The 17,718-nt window shown below is 36.0% G+C and overlaps 1 protein-coding gene across 2 annotated transcripts in view; it reads right to left on the bottom strand.

Moving 5' to 3' along the window:
* The window catches only part of LOC118203276 (5-hydroxytryptamine receptor-like), a 325,669-nt gene that overhangs the window by 60,042 nt on the left and 247,909 nt on the right, over positions 1 to 17,718 (bottom strand). For both annotated transcript variants that reach the window (XM_085813042.1, XM_085813043.1), the window contains exon 2: positions 15,831 to 16,824. In XM_085813042.1, coding sequence (XP_085669168.1) covers positions 15,831 to 16,474 — 644 coding nt within the window. In that variant the 5' untranslated portion in view covers positions 16,475 to 16,824. The remainder of the gene's footprint in view (positions 1 to 15,830; positions 16,825 to 17,718) is intronic.

Here is a 17,718-nt window from a genome sequence, read left to right as displayed (position 1 = left end):
AAATTGCTATTAATTTGTTAAATTAAATACTTGGCTCTGTTAGTTTATATGACCTGAAAGTCAGACCTCTCTGTGACTGATTTCTTAAGTTAATTGTTTTACTTCCTTGTACGAAGAAAGTTTCATGTGGTATCCATATCAGATTTTTTTCGTACGTACGTACATACAAAAAGAAGTCACAACAAATACTCTTCTGAATCCATTTTACAAGCCGTTACGTACGTACGGACGTATGTATGTATGAACCTCGCATAACTGAAAAACGATTAGCCGTAGAAGATTGGATTTTGTATGTGGGACTGCTATAGTATCTACTCCCTTTTTACTTCAATCGGCATCACCCAACATATATATATATATAATATATCCACCCCGTTTAAAAGTTCTCACCTGGCCGACTTATTTCCGAAGTCGTTGATCGCAGTCATGTACTTCCAAATACAGAAGTGTTTTAAATGACGAAAATATTCATGTTTTGCGAAGTCAAATTTAAAAAAAAATTAATTTTCAACAAATAACTAAATTTAACTTTTAATCTTTTCCTGTACTTATATTTGAGAGGGTTTTATACTCGTTACAAAAAATTTAAATTGCAAGAAGTTTAACCCCCGTACAACAAAAATTGACAGGGATATCTAATTTCAAAATTCGCGCTTTTTGATGTTATTTTCAAATTAATTTTCAGTTATGCACGTTAGAAAAATTCTAGGAAATAAGTTTAAATACAGTGTTTTGGCCTCCTCGGTGATTGCGGTGATTTGCGCCCAGAGGGCGCACCGCACAAAAAGTTAGTTGCGTTACAGAACGTAAGGGAAGCGGACACGCCAAAATGTCGGGCGTATTACCGCTAATTGAGGTAATTGCATCGTATCTGTCAGGTGGCAGAAAACTAATATGATGTATCAATTCACATGCCAGGTGGCAGAATATGTCTATCATGTACATGCCAGGAGGCATAACGCTTGTAAACATGCCAGGTGGCATACGACTTGTAAATAAATTGTAAATAAATGTACAGTAAAATATCTTGGTGCAATAGATCAAGGAACAAGCATCAACAACCTTCTGATCATTTGGATACGTACATTTTTCCTGGTGACACCGGACTTGATTTGTGGAGATGAAGAATGAACGAAGAAAATTAGTGAGTTCATGACTGAAAAGCCAGGATTTAACGCGAAGAAATTCGAGGTAGGCCCTTTTTCATTTTTCCAGTTTTGAATAGAATTGTTGAATAAAAATCTTGGTGATTAATATAGTTGATAGACTCTAATGTAAAATGGAGGCTATGAATAAGGCAAAGAAGTTGCGTACGGTGACGCGTAACTTAACTACTAAGTTGATGAGTAAAATAGATTCTGCATTGTTAGAAGAGGGTGAAACCGCGGATGAGAAATTAAAAGAATTACTCGAAATGTTACTTGAAAAATCGCAGTTGTTGAAACAATACGATTCTGAGATTGAAAAACTTATAATTACGGAACAGGAGTTGGAAACAGAAGTAATTTCCGCGCAGGAATATCAGGAAAGAATTATAAGTTTTAAATGTAAAATTCAGGAAAAATTAAGAAAAAACGCGTGTAAAGTTGAATCTAGAAATTCTAGTGAGGAAACTATATCTCCGAAGTTGAAAACTTGTGAAGTTAATACTTTAAAATTGCCAAAATTAACGATTACAAAATATTACGGTGATCCTTGTTCTTGGCTTGAATTCTGGAATCAGTTTAGTAATTCCATTCACCAAAACGAAAGTCTCAGTTCGGTTGACAAGTTTCGTTATTTAAAATCGCTTTTGGGAGGTTTAGCTTTAAATGCTATTAGTGGATTAACATTTACTAGTGAAAACTATACGGTGGCTGTTGATATACTAAAAAACCGTTTCGGCAGAGATGACCTGCTAATTAATGCGCATATGAATAAATTGTTGAGTTTAGAACCTGTAAAATATTCCGGAAATACGGCTTCTTTGAGGAAGCTTTATGACGATATAGAAATACAAATAAGGAATTTAAATTCTTTAAATGTTACTAGTGGTTCTTATGGGCATTTATTATCCCCTATTTTGTTAAAGTTAATACCCGAGAATTTAACTCTAGAATTCACTAGGAAAAGAAGTGATAAACAAAATTTCGATGTTAATGAACTACTAACGTTCTTGAAAACTGAAGTGGAATGTAGGGAAACATCAATCATGTTAGCGCGTTCTAAGAATTTTGATGTAAATGAAACATCAATACGAAACAAAAGTTCCAATCAATGTTATCAAAATAAATCTTACATGCATTCTAAAAGAAATGATTACGGTACGAATAAGCAAGGTGCTTCGGTATTAACTAGTCAAAGCGAAACTTCCTCTAAACACTTTCAAAAATCACATTTTAATCCAAATCGAAAGTTCTCTACCCCGCCTAAGAAAGAGAATCAAAATGTCTGCATATTTTGTTTATCTGCTTGTCATATGAATCATGATTGCGCACTTGATTTAAAGGCTCGCCGAAAGGCATTAATGGATCGAGGTTTATGTTTTATTTGCTTTTTGAAAGGACATCCAAGGCGTTTCTGTGCTCATAAAGATGAAAAATGCAGACTGTGCAATGTCCAAGGTTTACATAATTCGTTAATATGTGACGCCGCATCGAAAGATTTAGAGACGGATACTTCCAATCAGACAAAACAAACGCCAATCCTTGAACCTTCTCTTTCGCTCTTATGTAATGAAAATAATAACAAAATTAAACCACCGACTTCCGTTCTTTTACAGACGTTTTCGGCAACAGTTAGGTGTAAAAGGGGGAACGAAAAGGTATTACGTTGTATGCTAGATTCAGGGTCAACAAAGTCATTCATCTTACGAGAAGTGGTTGATTCACTGGGGTTGAAAATTATTAATAAAGAAGCGCTTATTATTTTCACATTTGGATGCAAAGATGCAAAAGAGCGCTTGTATGACATCGTAGAAATCGTACTGCAAAATGTAAACCATCCCAATAAAAAGATAAAAATTAACGCAATAGTCATTGATTCTATAACACTAGGGCAAGTAAAAGTTCCTTCTCGGTGGATACGAAAGATGGCGTTTGAGAAGGGAATAGAATTAGCAGATGCTGGTACGAGTGACGAAATTCAAGTATTAATAGGTTCGGATTATATTTGGGAAATTTTAGGAGAACGAAACGTGAAGATTTGTAAAAAATTAGTCGCAACAGAAAGCACTTTCGGTTTTGTGATTCAAGGCAAGGACGAAGGATCAAAGTGTAAGGACGCAAGAGTTAATCATATAACTGTTGTAAATGAGGACTTAGATTATGAAAGAGTTAAAAAATTATGTGAATTAGAAGCAATTGGGATAAGTTCGGATAAAGAAATATCTCTATCAGATAAAGAAATTTTAGAGTCATTTGAACGAAATACAACTTACAAGAATAAAAGGTATGAAATTCGATTATTGTGGAAAGAGGGTGTTGAAGGTTTAAATAACAATTATGAAATTGCGAAACAGCGTTTACAATTTTTAAATAATAAGTTTCAGAAAAATAGCGAGCTATATTTAAAATATAATGAGATAATTAATGAACACTTGAGAGATGGTATAGTGGAACGGTTAGATATGTATTTAAATAGTAGTTTGAAAACGGGGTATTACATGTCTCATCACGCGGTAGTGCGCGAGCAGAAGGATTCTACAAAGGTTCGAATAGCTTTTGACGCTTCTTCTAAAAGTAAGGGAAATTTATCACTTAATGATTGTTTGGAAAGCGGACCTAATTTAAATCCTGATTTGCTAAAGATTATCATTAAATTCAGGGTACATTCAATTCCGTTTTGTGCCGACATTCAGCGTGCATTTTTAGAGGTAGGCTTAGCTAAAGAAGATAGGGATTTTTTAAAGTTTTTGTGGATAAATGAAGAAGGGTCAAATCTCGATCACAGTAATCCCAACTTACAAGTTCTCCAACACAATCGAGTTCCTTTCGGGGTCAAGTGCTCACCTTATTTATTAACAGTTACAGTAAGACTGCTTTTAAAAAAGTATGAAGATGCCTACGAAGAGGCATGCAGTATGTTAAAAGAGCTTTACGTAGATGATTTAATTTCTGGGACAGTTAATGTAGCAAAGGCCTTACATTTAAGCAAGGACATGATTTTCATTCTTAGCGAGGCCGGTATGAATTTACGTAGATGGGTTTCAAACTCACCTGAGCTGAATGAACTATGGAAACTTAATGGAATTGACTCTCGTGAAACATCTGAAGACTCTTTGGTACCGTTGAAAGTTTTAGGTCTTATCTGGGACAATGTCAATGATAATTTGAAAATAGATGTATCTCAGTTTGAGAAGTTACAAAATCTCAAAGTAACTAAACGCATCATTTTAGCAGCATGTGGTATGCTCTTTGATCCCTTAGGAACTATGAATCCATTTCCTGTTCGAATTAAACTCTTAATGCAAACTATGTGGGAAAAGGGTATTCAATGGGACGAAAGTGTTCCCCTTGATACAGAATTCATATTTCAGGAATGGTTAAAAGAAGTTGAAAAAATAAAGTTTTTCGAAATTCCCAGACAGTACTTCAGTGATATGTGTTGGAAGTTTATAGAAGTTCACATATTTTCTGATGCCAGTCCCAAGTGTTATGTTGCCGTAGCATATTTTAGATTTAAGAAGAAAAATAAATGTAAAACAAGTTTCATAGTGTCGAAATCCCGTTTGGCTCCATTAAAAAGGGTAACACTCCCTAGGCTTGAACTTTTGGGAACATTAATTTCTGCAAGATTAGGTTCGTATTTGCAATCGATATTTCCGCAGTTGGATAAGGGAAATATATTTTACTGGACTGATTCCCAAATTTGCATTCACTGGATCAAGGGATCTGCCAACGAGTGGAAACAATTTGTTAGAAATCGTGTGGTAGAAATCAAAGAGAAAACAATTTTAAACAACTGGTACTTTTGCAGTGGGAAGACAAACCCTGCTGATAAACTTACGAGGGGCATGGATGCTGAAGTTCTAATTAATAATAGTGATTGGTTTTCTGGGCCACCCTGGCTTTCAGAAGTAGATATTCGACATCACATAAACGAAATGAATACCGAAGCTGACTTGCAAAACGTTAGTGAAGAACGAAAATGTGTTACTTTGAAAACACTTGTGGAGTCTACAGAAGCGTTACTAAATCTTGAACTGCACGGAAATTTAACCAAAGTACTGGGAATAATGGCTTATGTTCTGCGCTTCGTGAACAACTGTAAATCCGCTCGTGAAAAGCAATCTGGTATTCTTACCGCCTATGAGTTACGGAAGGCTTCAGAATTTCAAAGGTGGTTAGCAAATGAAAACATAAGGTGAATATTCAACCCGCCAGCTGCTCCACATCATGGCGGTATATGGGAGGCAGCTGTTAGATCTATGAAGCTGCATCTAAAGAAATGTGTTGGAACTCAAATTTTGACTTATGAAGAGTTTCTAACTCTAATTGCACAAATTGAAGCATGCTTAAATTCGAGGCCAATAACACCGGTCTCCAGTGATCCCAATGATTTGACAGCTTTGACTCCTGGACACTTTATTATAGGGACTTCTTTAACAGCTGTTCCGGAACAAGATTTAACCGAAGTACGAGTGTCTCCATTGCAAAGATGGCAACTAACACAGCAGATGTTCCAAGGGTTTTGGAAGCGGTGGTCTAAAGAGTACCTGTGCCAACTACAGCAGCGTAGCAAATGGAGACAGCCTGGCAGAAATATTCGTCTAAATGACTTGGTTCTCATTAAAGAAGATAATATGCCTTCATTACGTTGGAAACTCGGGCGAGTAATAGAAGTGTTTCCTGGAAGAGACAATAATGTCCGAGTGGTTAGACTAAAAACTGTGCACGGGGACATTAAACGTCCTATTACCAAACTGTGTCTTTTACCAGTTGAAGAACATTAACTTAAGTGTTTGGTTTATATTGAATATGTTTTATTATTATTTTCATTTCTTATTGTACTAATAATTTTATTTGTTTGTTCTAGTTTAACCCTCATAGTTAACGTTTCAATATAATAAGATATAAGATGTTTTGCTAGAAGATTGGTAAGTGTAATATGTAATTTTATACTTTTTGAAGGTTTTTGTATGTTTTCAGTTTCTATATTTTTCATTTACTTGTTTGCATATATTGAAGATTGTATTAAGATGAATGTAATTCATCGGGGGGGGAGGATGTTTTGGCCTCCTCGGTGATTGCGGTGATTTGTGCCCAGAGGGCGCACCGCACAAAAAGTTAGTTGCGTTACAGAACGTAAGGGAAGCGGACACGCCAAAATGTCGGGCGTATTACCGCTAATTGAGGTAATTGCATCGTATGTGTCAGGTGGCAGAAAACTAATATGATGTATCAATTCACATGCCAGGTGGCAGAATATGTCTATCATGTACATGCCAGGAGGCATAACGCTTGTAAACATGCCAGGTGGCATACGACTTGTAAATAAATTGTAAATAAATGTACAGTAAAATATCTTGGTGCAATAGATCAAGGAACAAGCATCAACAACCTTCTGATCATTTGGATACGTACATACAGTGTAGCAAAAAATATGTCTAAATGAATAGGCCATACAAGAAAGCCATTAGGTTAACTCAGTGAAATATGTATAAGAAATCATAGCTCATACAAAAGATTAAAAGGAGATTGTACACCCTGTACCCACGAGCATTAACAAAATTATCCTCTCCCTTTCATTCCAAATAAGCCCGCGCATGCTCATTTAAATAACACTCTCGTATATTAGTGTTCTGATCCAAGTCCTGTCAAATGGACTGCTTACGTGCCTTTGGGGCTTTTCCCGTGTGTAATGGGAATTCTCTACTAAATTCTCTCAGAAAATCCTCCACAGAGACACCCCTTCCTATTAGGCAAAAAACCCTCGAATAGTTTATCTTAATAAACTAGGCACACTACAGTTGTAAGGATCTTAAGTTTTACTAACGTTTATTTTATTTTAAATCTTTACTATCACTTCTTATTTTCTACTTCCGGCCAGAATTATAAGCGTGAAGGTTTTTATGCAAAGTTTGTCTGGCGAACGCCAAGTATTTAAGTGTGGCCTTTTTGCCAAGCGAGAGAGAGGAAGCAGTGAGTTCGAAGCAGGCCGCTTACCTTAGAAGTTACGCAGTTGCTATTTGCCTTCCAGGCCAGAGGTTTTAATCCTGTTGATAAATTAAACGTATTGTAGTGTTCACAGTCTCTGTGCTACATACGCTTCCTGTTATTATAAGGCCAATCTTCCACGTGTATTATTCTAAAGTTAAATTAGAGTTTAGTTTTATTTTTATACTTTTACGTTAGACCCCGAGTGGAGGGTCAGTGTATTCCGAAGTACGGAAGTTATTGTATATAGAGAAAAATAAAGGGTTTTGTATACCCTTCGTCTGTATCCTGTCTACTTACCACAATTAGTGAACATAGCTTTAGTAAGCTCTCTGTTCCGAGTCAGGTCCTTGTATGTTCCCGAAGAAGGTTAGAAGGAACATTGAACCTGATACAGTCACATCTCTACTTTATCTTTGCAGATGAATTCATTTAATTTTCGGAAAAAAGAGCTCCACCTCGCACTAATGTCGGTAAGAAGTCCATTACAATTAAAATTTTATATTAACTATATGTGATCCTAATGTAAGTTCGATAAGTGAACTTGATGCGTATGTATTTATGCAGAACAGAAAAATGTAACTGCGTTTAAAATAGCATAAAATTATTACGTTTTATATACAACGCAGAAAACTGGGAAATAATATTTCATTTGAAGCAAATTAAATCTATGTTTCCTTTCCATAATTTCAATTATTTAGAATTTTCTTGATAGATTTTATTTCGAAGAATATCCATTTTTTTATTTTCAATAACAATACTTATGCACTAAAAATGCCTTCTTTATAAATGAGTATTAGAAGATTATTTTAGGAAGCGTGTGAGAATATGTTACTACCGAGTCCAGCAATCGTTAATTAAGCAGACTCCGATAATTTAATTCCAAGTGAATCTCATTAATTAAAATTTTTTTAAGTGATTTATTTTGAATATTCTTTTTTTCTTAATGCTGAATAAAGAAAAATGACCCTCACCAAATCTTTTCTCGTTTTCACGCGTCTGTTCTTAACTAAAATTGATAAACGCTTTAAATTTTAGATCATTAATAAATAAAATTAATTATTCTTTCATGCTTTCCGATTCATTTTCTATTATAAAATATTGTACAGTTTTAAGAAATGTTTATAAAACGCAAAGGCTTTTAAATGCAAAACATTTGAATGGAAAAAATGTATTTTTTATTAGTTTGATAAATGTATATTTCAGGCTTTACAAGGAAAAATGAACGGTATTGCGAAAATTAATTTAGAGGGGAAAAATATGCAGTGCGTGCATTCCTTTATATTCTTATAAAATCTTGAGAATAACTTAACTTCAACATGTAGCGAATCTGCTCTTATAATAGATCGCAATTGTTGGTACTTCTGCCACACTCTTTTTATTTATATTTTACGTTTTGAAATGAATCGGACTTGGAAATACCTTCATAAAAACTTAATTGCTTAATGCCAAAGCAGCTGCTTACGAATGTGGTACACGTTTTTGGAATACTTTCTAAGGAAACTTAAGTTTGAGTAGCATTATTCAGTAGGAAAGCTATGAAGCTATGAAATTCAATGCAGCCAGATCGGTGGTGTGGCTAGAGCGGACAGTGGTTACAGCGGACATGTGAGGGGAGCTGGGTGGGCAGAGCGGACATTCTTGCACCTGTTGTGTTATTTCCCTACTCAGTCAAATGTGATCTATTGTGTAGTTTCGAACTTTGCACCTGCTGTAGAGATAAGCCGATACTTTTGAGAGAGAAGGCCTTTCTCATTTTCTCAGTAGATGTTCGATCCTGAAGTGTGTATGTCGTTTTATATCGTCGAAAAAATCTGTGATGGAACCCATAGCCATTTCAACAAAATTACTCTCTACAAAAAAAGGAAAAGGATGTTTAGTTGTAGATGATTACCCATACCGTTTACACCGAAAAAATAAATTAGGAATGAGTTGGGTATGTGTAAAAGAAAAGACACATCATTGTAAAGGAAACGTGAAGATAAATTTTCAGTACGAAGTACTGAAGAAAACTGAACATTCCTGCCCGCCCAACGTTGCTGAGATCGAAGTTAAAAGGAAGTTAGAGACTTGCAGAAAAAGAGTCCGAGAAGAAACATCAGTTCCCGTTCCCCAGATATTTCAAGAAGAACTTTCAGAATTATATCAGAAAGGTTATGATTTCGTTGCTAAAATACCGACATATTCCAATGCCAAAACTGCTTTATGTAAGGAGAGGAGAAAGGCTTTGGGAGCTACTCAAAATCCCCAAAATGCCAATGACATTCAGTTTGCAAACGATACACTTTTGCTTTCTAATGGAGAAAACTTTCTTCGCTTAGACTTTCAAAATGACCAAGGTAACAGGATTTTAGTATTTGGAGGAGAAGAATCTCTGCACCTTTTGGAAAATGGAAAGACTTTTTTCTTAGATGGAACATTTAAAAGTTGTCCGAAACAATTTGCTCAAATATATACAATACACGTCGATTTAAGAAGTACAGCAACTGAGACCAACGTTTACCCAGCGCTTTTTGCATTTCTGCCTGATAAGAGACAAGCAACTTACATTGCAATGCTTCAGGAAGTGAAACGTTGGTGCCCTAAGTGGAAGCCGGACATTATAAAATTGGATTTTGAAACCGCAGCCATCAATATTGTATGTTAGAATTTCCCAGTTCGACTATTTCCGGTTTTAACTTTCATTTTAATCAATGTTTGTGGCGTAAGATACAAGAAGTGGGTCTAGTAAAGGAATATAAAGAGAACGAAGATATAAGAAATGTTTGTAGAATGATTTCTGCATTAGCTTACTTGCCAATGGAACACATAGGTGATGCTTGGAGCATTGTATGGGAAAAAGCTTTTAGCATTAACAAACTTACCACATTCATTGATTATTTTGTCGAGCAGTGGATGGACAATCCAAATATGCCCATTAAAGAATGGAACGTATATGGACAGCGTCATAGAACAAATAATTCTGTTGAAGGGTGGAATTCCAAATTAAATGCAATCACTGGCAGAAACCAGCCTAATGTCCACTTATTAGTCAGAATACTAAAAGAAGAAACACAAAAAGTGTCTTTTAATTTGAAATCTAGAGAATTAGGCGACCCTTGAATAAAAAGGAAAAAAGCATACGTAAAATTGGATGAAAGAATTGAAAACATCCTTAAGGAATTCGAAACATCAAACAATTTAGAAAAATGTTTGAAATCTTTAAGTTTTGTAACTAGGTTGGACTAAATCCAATGGTAAATGATATTTATGCCTTTGTAATAAAGGTTAATTAGTATTCATTTACTTGTATTTATTTTTCTTTTATGTACTTGTATCTGTTTTATATATTTTGCTTTTAGTATTTATTTTTACTTACATTAATGAAACTAATTAATTTTATGGCAGTTGCGTCTGTTCTAATATTTATTTGACTCTAAAATAGTTTTCCACAGAATCCCTGGAGTTCGTTTATACCCTTCATTCTATTGTTACTTACTATTAATTTTTAAATATTTCTCTGAAAGTTTTTATTTTTATTACATTTTGCTATGTTTAAAATGCATTTGCACTATAATATCTTAACAATTTAATATAAATAATTAAATTTGATTGGAAAAAATGTATTTATCCTTGTAATTCGATAATCGAGTGCAAAAACAGAAAACTTCGGTGAAAAAAACGTTATCCCACGTGAAAGAGATTTGCCACTTAAAATGCTGTTTTAAACTATATTTGTGATTTTTTAAAGTATATTTTTACGTATTTATCTGCACCCTTTATCTGTTCCATGATGGGGGAAAAATGTGTCCGCTCTGACCACGATGAGTTTCGCAGTGTCCGCTGTAACCACTGTCCGCTCTGGCCACGTAACCGCCAGATCAACCGTCGACGAGTAAAACCCGGAATAACTATCCAATGCTTCTGTTATTAGACATTCGACCACTGGTGTGGATCCCTTCACACGAATCATAAAAAAGGACAAGATTTAATAAAACTGCCGTTGTTTTACATGTGATATCCGCCCAGACGATATAGTGGTTAAGGGTACCTACTGTGATACCAAAGGGCCTGGGCTTGAATCCCAAAGAAAGCATGGATGTAAATTGTCTGTCCTTCATAAGAGGTAACAGGGACCGCCTATTATGTGCCTCCATAACAAAATTATGTGCCTTCATAATAAGATGACCACCGCTTCTGGCCTTTGGCGAGAGCCTAAAAATGGTTAGTGCCCGTCCCCCCCCCCATTTTATTTTCTTTTGTTAAAATACAGGGTGTCCATAATTAAACTTGAAATTTACAAGCAGTCTGTAGCCAAAACTATGCAGCAGAGTTGCATGAAAATTAAGTAATGGCAAAAGGAAATGATGGGAATTTTATCCGACGTAAAAGAACAATGAGTTTCAAAAACCACCACTAGATGCCGTTGCGCAGTGCAAACTATTGGCATATGTCGTCACCATAGTAATCCTGTGTGCACACACCAACCCTATAAAGATGCGAAGATAAACCTCAGTCATACTCGTTTCCAAGTCAAGGAAGATGACGTTGACTCTCCAGGAACTTGCTTTACTGGTGAAATTGTTTTCCCAAAACGGAGACTCTGCTACCGAGGCTTTGCGGAAATTAGGGTCTTTGAAGCGGTTACGAAAAGTTTCACTCAACTAGTCAAGGACTAACAAACATGATTAGGAAATTTGAAGCAACGGGAACATTCGGGATTCAGCCAGGAAGCGGAAGAAAATGTCTTGCAGCAGAAGTACTGGATGATGTAGTGACGCAAGTGGAAGAAGACAGATCGCAAACCATTGGCAGCTCTAGTGTTCGGCGTATTGCAGCATCTGTTGACCAACCTCATTCCACGGTTCATAACATTCTTCAAATGATCTTACGCTACTATCCCTATAAACTGTCGCTAGTCCAGCAGCTCTTACCAGCTAATCTGGATAGTCGACAAACTTTTGCGTTACGGTTTCTTGAGCAAGTTGAGCTCCAGGATGAATGGCCATGGAACGTTTTGTGGACCGATGAGGCCCACTTTCATATGGAAGATACAGTTAATACGTACAATTGCCGTATTTGGGTTGCAACAAACCCACATCAAATCCTACAAATTCCATTACACTCTTCGCATGTAACGGTTTCGTGCAGCTTTACTGCAACCTTCATTGGAGGTCCGTTTTTTTTTCGAAGAGCACAGCATCGCAGGGCCTGTGACATGCACCCTCACCGGTCAACGATACGCTTCAGTATTAGAGCAATCCGTTATTCCGAATGTTCAGCCAAGGCGATATGGTACAACCACAGTGTTTATACAGGAAAGTATTCCTCCACACATCGTCCGTTGTGTGAAACAAATGCTCCTCCGTAATTTCGGTGAAGACAGAATCATCAGCCTGAAATTTCCTACAGCTTCGCCTCCTAGATCTCCCGGGACCCACCAGCGGCCGAGTGGTAAAGTCGCTGAACACTGATAGTTTGGTCCGAGTTTCGAATCCCGCGAATGGGCTGGCTGCATAGACGTTTTCGTGGTTTTCCCCATGTGTAACGTGTATACGAGTCATTTTCCCTTAGAAATTCCTCCACGAAGGCATCCCTTCCCTTAGGCACGAAGGATCCCTCCCCTTAGGCAAAATTTTCTCGAGGCTTTGCCATAATCACACACACACCTAGATCTCCCGACTTGAATCCTTGCGACTTTGGGGACACCTCAAGGCCATGGTCTACCGTGAACCCATTACATCTCTATCTGACCTTGTAGAGTCATTAGTTTAATTGGAAGCCGAAGAGATGAAAAATATACAACCGCCCTCGTCGGTAATCGAACCACGGACCTCTGGAATACCGGCCCGGCGTGCTACCGTTACACCACGAAGGCATGCTAGGGAAGTGGGAGAAATACCTTATATACTCCCCTTTTTAAAGGGCGACTAGCGTTTTAGGGGACCTAATCGCCAAATCCTGGGGGCGGAGAATCATCATCCACAACCCTTTTAGTTCGGGCGCCACTTGTAGAATCATTAGGTTAATTGGAAGCAGTCATTAGGTTAATTGTTAATTGGAAGAAAAGATGAAAAATAGCAAACGCCTTCGCCAGGAATAGAACCACGGACCTCTCGAATACCGGCCCAGCGTGCAGAACCACTACACCACGAAGGCACGCTAGGGAAATGGGAGAAATACCTTATAACCTTAACGCATAGAACGCCATGTGCATAACATTCCCCAGTTCGGGCTGCTTTCAACAGTCGAACATGCGATTTTACGCTTCCAGACGGTGGCAGACAATGGTGGACATCACATCGAGCATGTTTTGCAAACTTTTGTAGCTTATTTATATGCTCTCTATAAAGCTATGATACGTCACCTGGGGGTGGTGTTTGAAACTCATTGTTTTTTCCCCTCAATAAAATTCCGATCATCTCATTTTGCTATTACCCAATTTTCATGCAATTCCTCTGTATAGTTTTTGCTACAGACAGCTTGCAAATTTCAAGTTTAATTATGGACATCCTGTATTTTGTGTGGGGGGAGAGAGGTTTGAAGGAAATTGATAAGTTATTTAGACTTAATATCAACCAAGACTACCTAAATAGAAAGAACAGAAAAATTGTGAGGCAAAACTGTAATAAAAGTAGATAAATACAAAACAATAAATATGTAATAGCAGTTAATAATGTCTTTGTCTACGAGCAGCTGTTCAAATGTAAGATATTAACAGAAGAACCACGTTTCGGGATTAGATTAAAATGAACTGCAGAAGAAAGCAAAATTGAAATAAAAATGAATTAATGCGAAAACAAAACAATAAATATTAAATAAAAGTTAATTATTTTTTTGTCTTTGTCTATGGGAGCTGCCTTTCAAATGTAAACTATTTACAGAAGAACCACGTTTCTGCATTATATCAGAAGGAATTACAAAAGAAAATATTCGAATGAATGAATTTCTTATTTAAATTTAAAGTAAAAGTGATTCGATAATAAATTGTTCATGCATAAAAGCATACAGTATAAAAAATCTTAAGAAAAGTTTGTAAGAAAATTTTAAAAAAGCAATCATCGAGATATAAATTACAAAACTAATTGAATGAAAATATATGCATGATATATAAAGCAAATAATAATTTACAGCAATTTTGAAACACGGAATGAAAATGATTTAGTTTTAAATAGTAGCAACTTGGAATGTCAGAGATAAAACTGTATAATTTACCAAAAATAAAAAATTACAAAAAACTAAGTTATAGTATATGGTATTAAAAATAATACTAAAATTAGCCATTTCAATGTCCTTAAATTCAAACTGGCATCAAAATAAATAAATAAATAAATACACGACCTCAAGCATCTGTCTTTAGTTATATGATGCTTATGGTTGTACTGGTGATTATTTATTTGATTAACAACAAGTCGTAGATATTCATGTATTATGTTATATTTAACATAGTTTGCTGAATAAAACAATGAAGTTTTATGTGATTCATGCACGTGTATCTATCTACCATAAAACTATTAAACGCTGTCAGCCCGAGTTTAAATCTTGGAGAATGGGTTGTTTGCATGGAAAGTTTCGTGTTTTTTTTTTTTTTTTTTTTTTTTTTTCATATGTAACGAACAAGAACCAGTTTCTTTTAAAACGTTCTCCATGAATACCTCTCTTCCCTTAAGTTTGTATTCTTTGCCGTAATATAAATAACCCAGTAAGATCGAATTCTATTAAGTAATACAGAACGCAAAGATGGGCATTCCAGTTCTACCACAATTATGTGCAAGTTATATTACACATAGTTACAGTTGGTAAGATAAAAGATGAGACGATGGAGAAGGACGCGTTGTAAGCGTGAATCAAGAGTGGGAAGAGAGTTTAGATTATAACAAATGGTTGGAAATCTTTTTATGTTATGTCAGCATATTAGCCATGATAGTTTATAAAGTATCATTTAAGTTTCTAATCAGTTATTTTATGCTAATTTACTTTTCTGCCGACCTCGTTTTTATTTCCCTTTAAAATGTAAATTTCCGAAATTCAAATTAGGTAAAAAAGAAGGAAGTATTTAAAAGTAGGTTTCGGAAGCTGAAATCAGAGCGTGTTCTGCCTGCTTTAAGACCACGTTGCTAACTTTGATTCTGTAGCGATGAGTATACTGCGACGTTGAGTTATTCTCGCCGTTAGGCTTGTTTACGCTGACTTTGGTCAGAGCCAGCTTGTGAGATAGTTATACTGTGAAGCCGTTAGACTATACTTAAACTGATGAAGCCGTTAGACTTGTCATAGTTTTAGATCATTCATTATCTTTGATCTTAAACCAAAGCTACCGGCTTCTGTACGCACGACTTGATGCCGTCTCTGAACTTTTATTTGGATTTAATGAAGGAACCTTTACACTTTCTTCCTGTCTTTATGATATTTGCAAGATACAGTGAAAACTCACCAGAGTTCTGATCTAATTGTATGGTACCTGAAAAGGTAAGATATTATAAGTTTACCATAAGACATGGATTAATTTTGACGTGAACCTATTGAGATATATTCATCATACATATGCCTTTAATTTTTTGAACAGAAAGAAGCAAATTAAAGGGACTGTTGCAAATTAAACTTAGAACTTTACCACAGACGTCAATATAATATATCTTTTATTATTATATTAAATATACTATTGATTATGTGACGCATATTTACTTTATAAAATTCAATGATGCAGTTACTTACTGTCTTTCTTCTTGTATCCGCTGCAAGAAGTTTTCATCTTTCCATCCAAGTATAGGTGCAATGGAAACTAAGAATCCGGCGCTCCAAACAATTGCTATCATGATAGCTATTCTTTTTCTTCTGCCCTCTCTGGCATACTGGACATTAGTTACTGCCCAGTAGCGATCCAGGGCAATGGCGACTAGGTGCAGAATGGAAGCCGTGCAACATAGCACATCTCCAGATGTCCAAACTTCGCAAAGTTCCGGTCCCAAGAGCCATTCATGGTTTGTAATTTCATATTGTGCTCCCATCGGCATGACTAGACAAGCCACCATCATATCAGCAACTGCCAACGAAAGCACCAAGTAGTTGCCAACGGTCTGAAGGTGTCGTTCTCGAACTATTGCCACAAGAACAAATAAATTGCCCACAGCAGTTGAGAGAATCAAAAGACCGAGTAGTACTGCAAGCAGCACCACTGTTGAAAGAGGTACATCTTGTGGTATTAAAACGGATGAAGAATGGAGATTACTTCTTGTAACGTAATCATCAGACGCATTAGAATCATTGTCGAACTCGTTAACTGTATTTGATTCGTTAGTCCAGTTTCCAAAAGATAAGTGAACAAATCGCTCTGGATCAGGAGTTTCTGTGAAATTCATAATTTGTCACGATTTTTACTAAGTATATGGTTTAATCATTCATAATAGAAACTACAGCTTGAAGATTTGATGTAAAATGAGTGAAATAAACTGATTCAAGTTAAAAACATTATATCAAATACATAGTCACAGATTTCCAAATGTTTATACTATCTGACATAGAACGAATAAGTACGCATTTCACAAATTTACAACATCAAGGCAGACCAGCTTATATTATGCTATCTTAAAATACTTTCATACTTTTTTGACGAATGTACAAAAGCAAGAAGGAACTGATTCCTTGAAATGAGTCAGTCAAACAGTTCCTATTTTATGCTGCATCGGACATTTGAAGGACTTGAGGATGCCTGAAATAAAAAATATAGAAAAGCTGTAAGTAAATGTGGTGAGAAAAATGCTTTTATAAATAAGTTAGTATATTAAATTATAGGACAGCAACAGTTCCTACCGCTTTTATAAATACATATTAAGGGATACATCACTTTACAATTAAAAACTGAATTCTTCGCACATATCTGCAAATATATAATTTTCGATTTTATTGCAAACATTATCGAGTCTACTATTTAAGAACCTTCAATGTCTTTGAAATTCCAGCCTAACTGAAATTTCATCTTTGAATGCAAACAGCGCTGCATTAAATGCCAATACAGGAGAAAAATGTAACATCAAAATTAAGGAATTCTTCTTTTTTAATTTTAAATAAAATTAATATACTTGTCGAGTCATTAGGTTTATTGATGTCAGGAAAAGGAAGAAATCAGCAGTGCCCTCTCCATATGCTCACCTTATACACTGACTACCAATAAGTATTTGGACACCTATGCAAATGACAATATCTGCGGTCCTAAGGTACGTCACGGACTCCGCCGGCATATATCGTGTAGGAAACAGCATTGGCTTTAGTCGCATGCAAGATGCCTCGCATTTCGGAGCTCTCTGATTTCGAGAAAAGTATAATTATCAAGTATAAAAAATGTGGCCGATCCTTAAGTACATATCTAGCGATCTGAAAGTACCCAAAATTGATAGTGGCCTATGTGATTAAGAAGTGGAAGGTGAGCGGTGATTGTCGGAATGTGCCCCGAGTCGGCAGACCAACGAAACTGGGAGATAGAGACCGACGAGTGCTGTCCAGAGAAATTCGGAAGAACCGCACCCAACCGATGGCCCTCATCCGCGAGGAGTTTCAACAGGCATCCGTGAGTATTGTTTCAATGAATACTATCCGTAAGGAAGCA

This window comes from Stegodyphus dumicola, chromosome 1 (assembly GCF_044657685.1).
Source record: "Stegodyphus dumicola isolate Sdum_Otavi_A_Nest chromosome 1, ASM4465768v1".
Lineage (NCBI taxonomy): Eukaryota > Metazoa > Arthropoda > Arachnida > Araneae > Eresidae > Stegodyphus > Stegodyphus dumicola.
The sequence above is the reverse complement of the archived record's forward strand: the minus strand, read 5'-3'. Positions and strand labels throughout refer to the sequence as shown.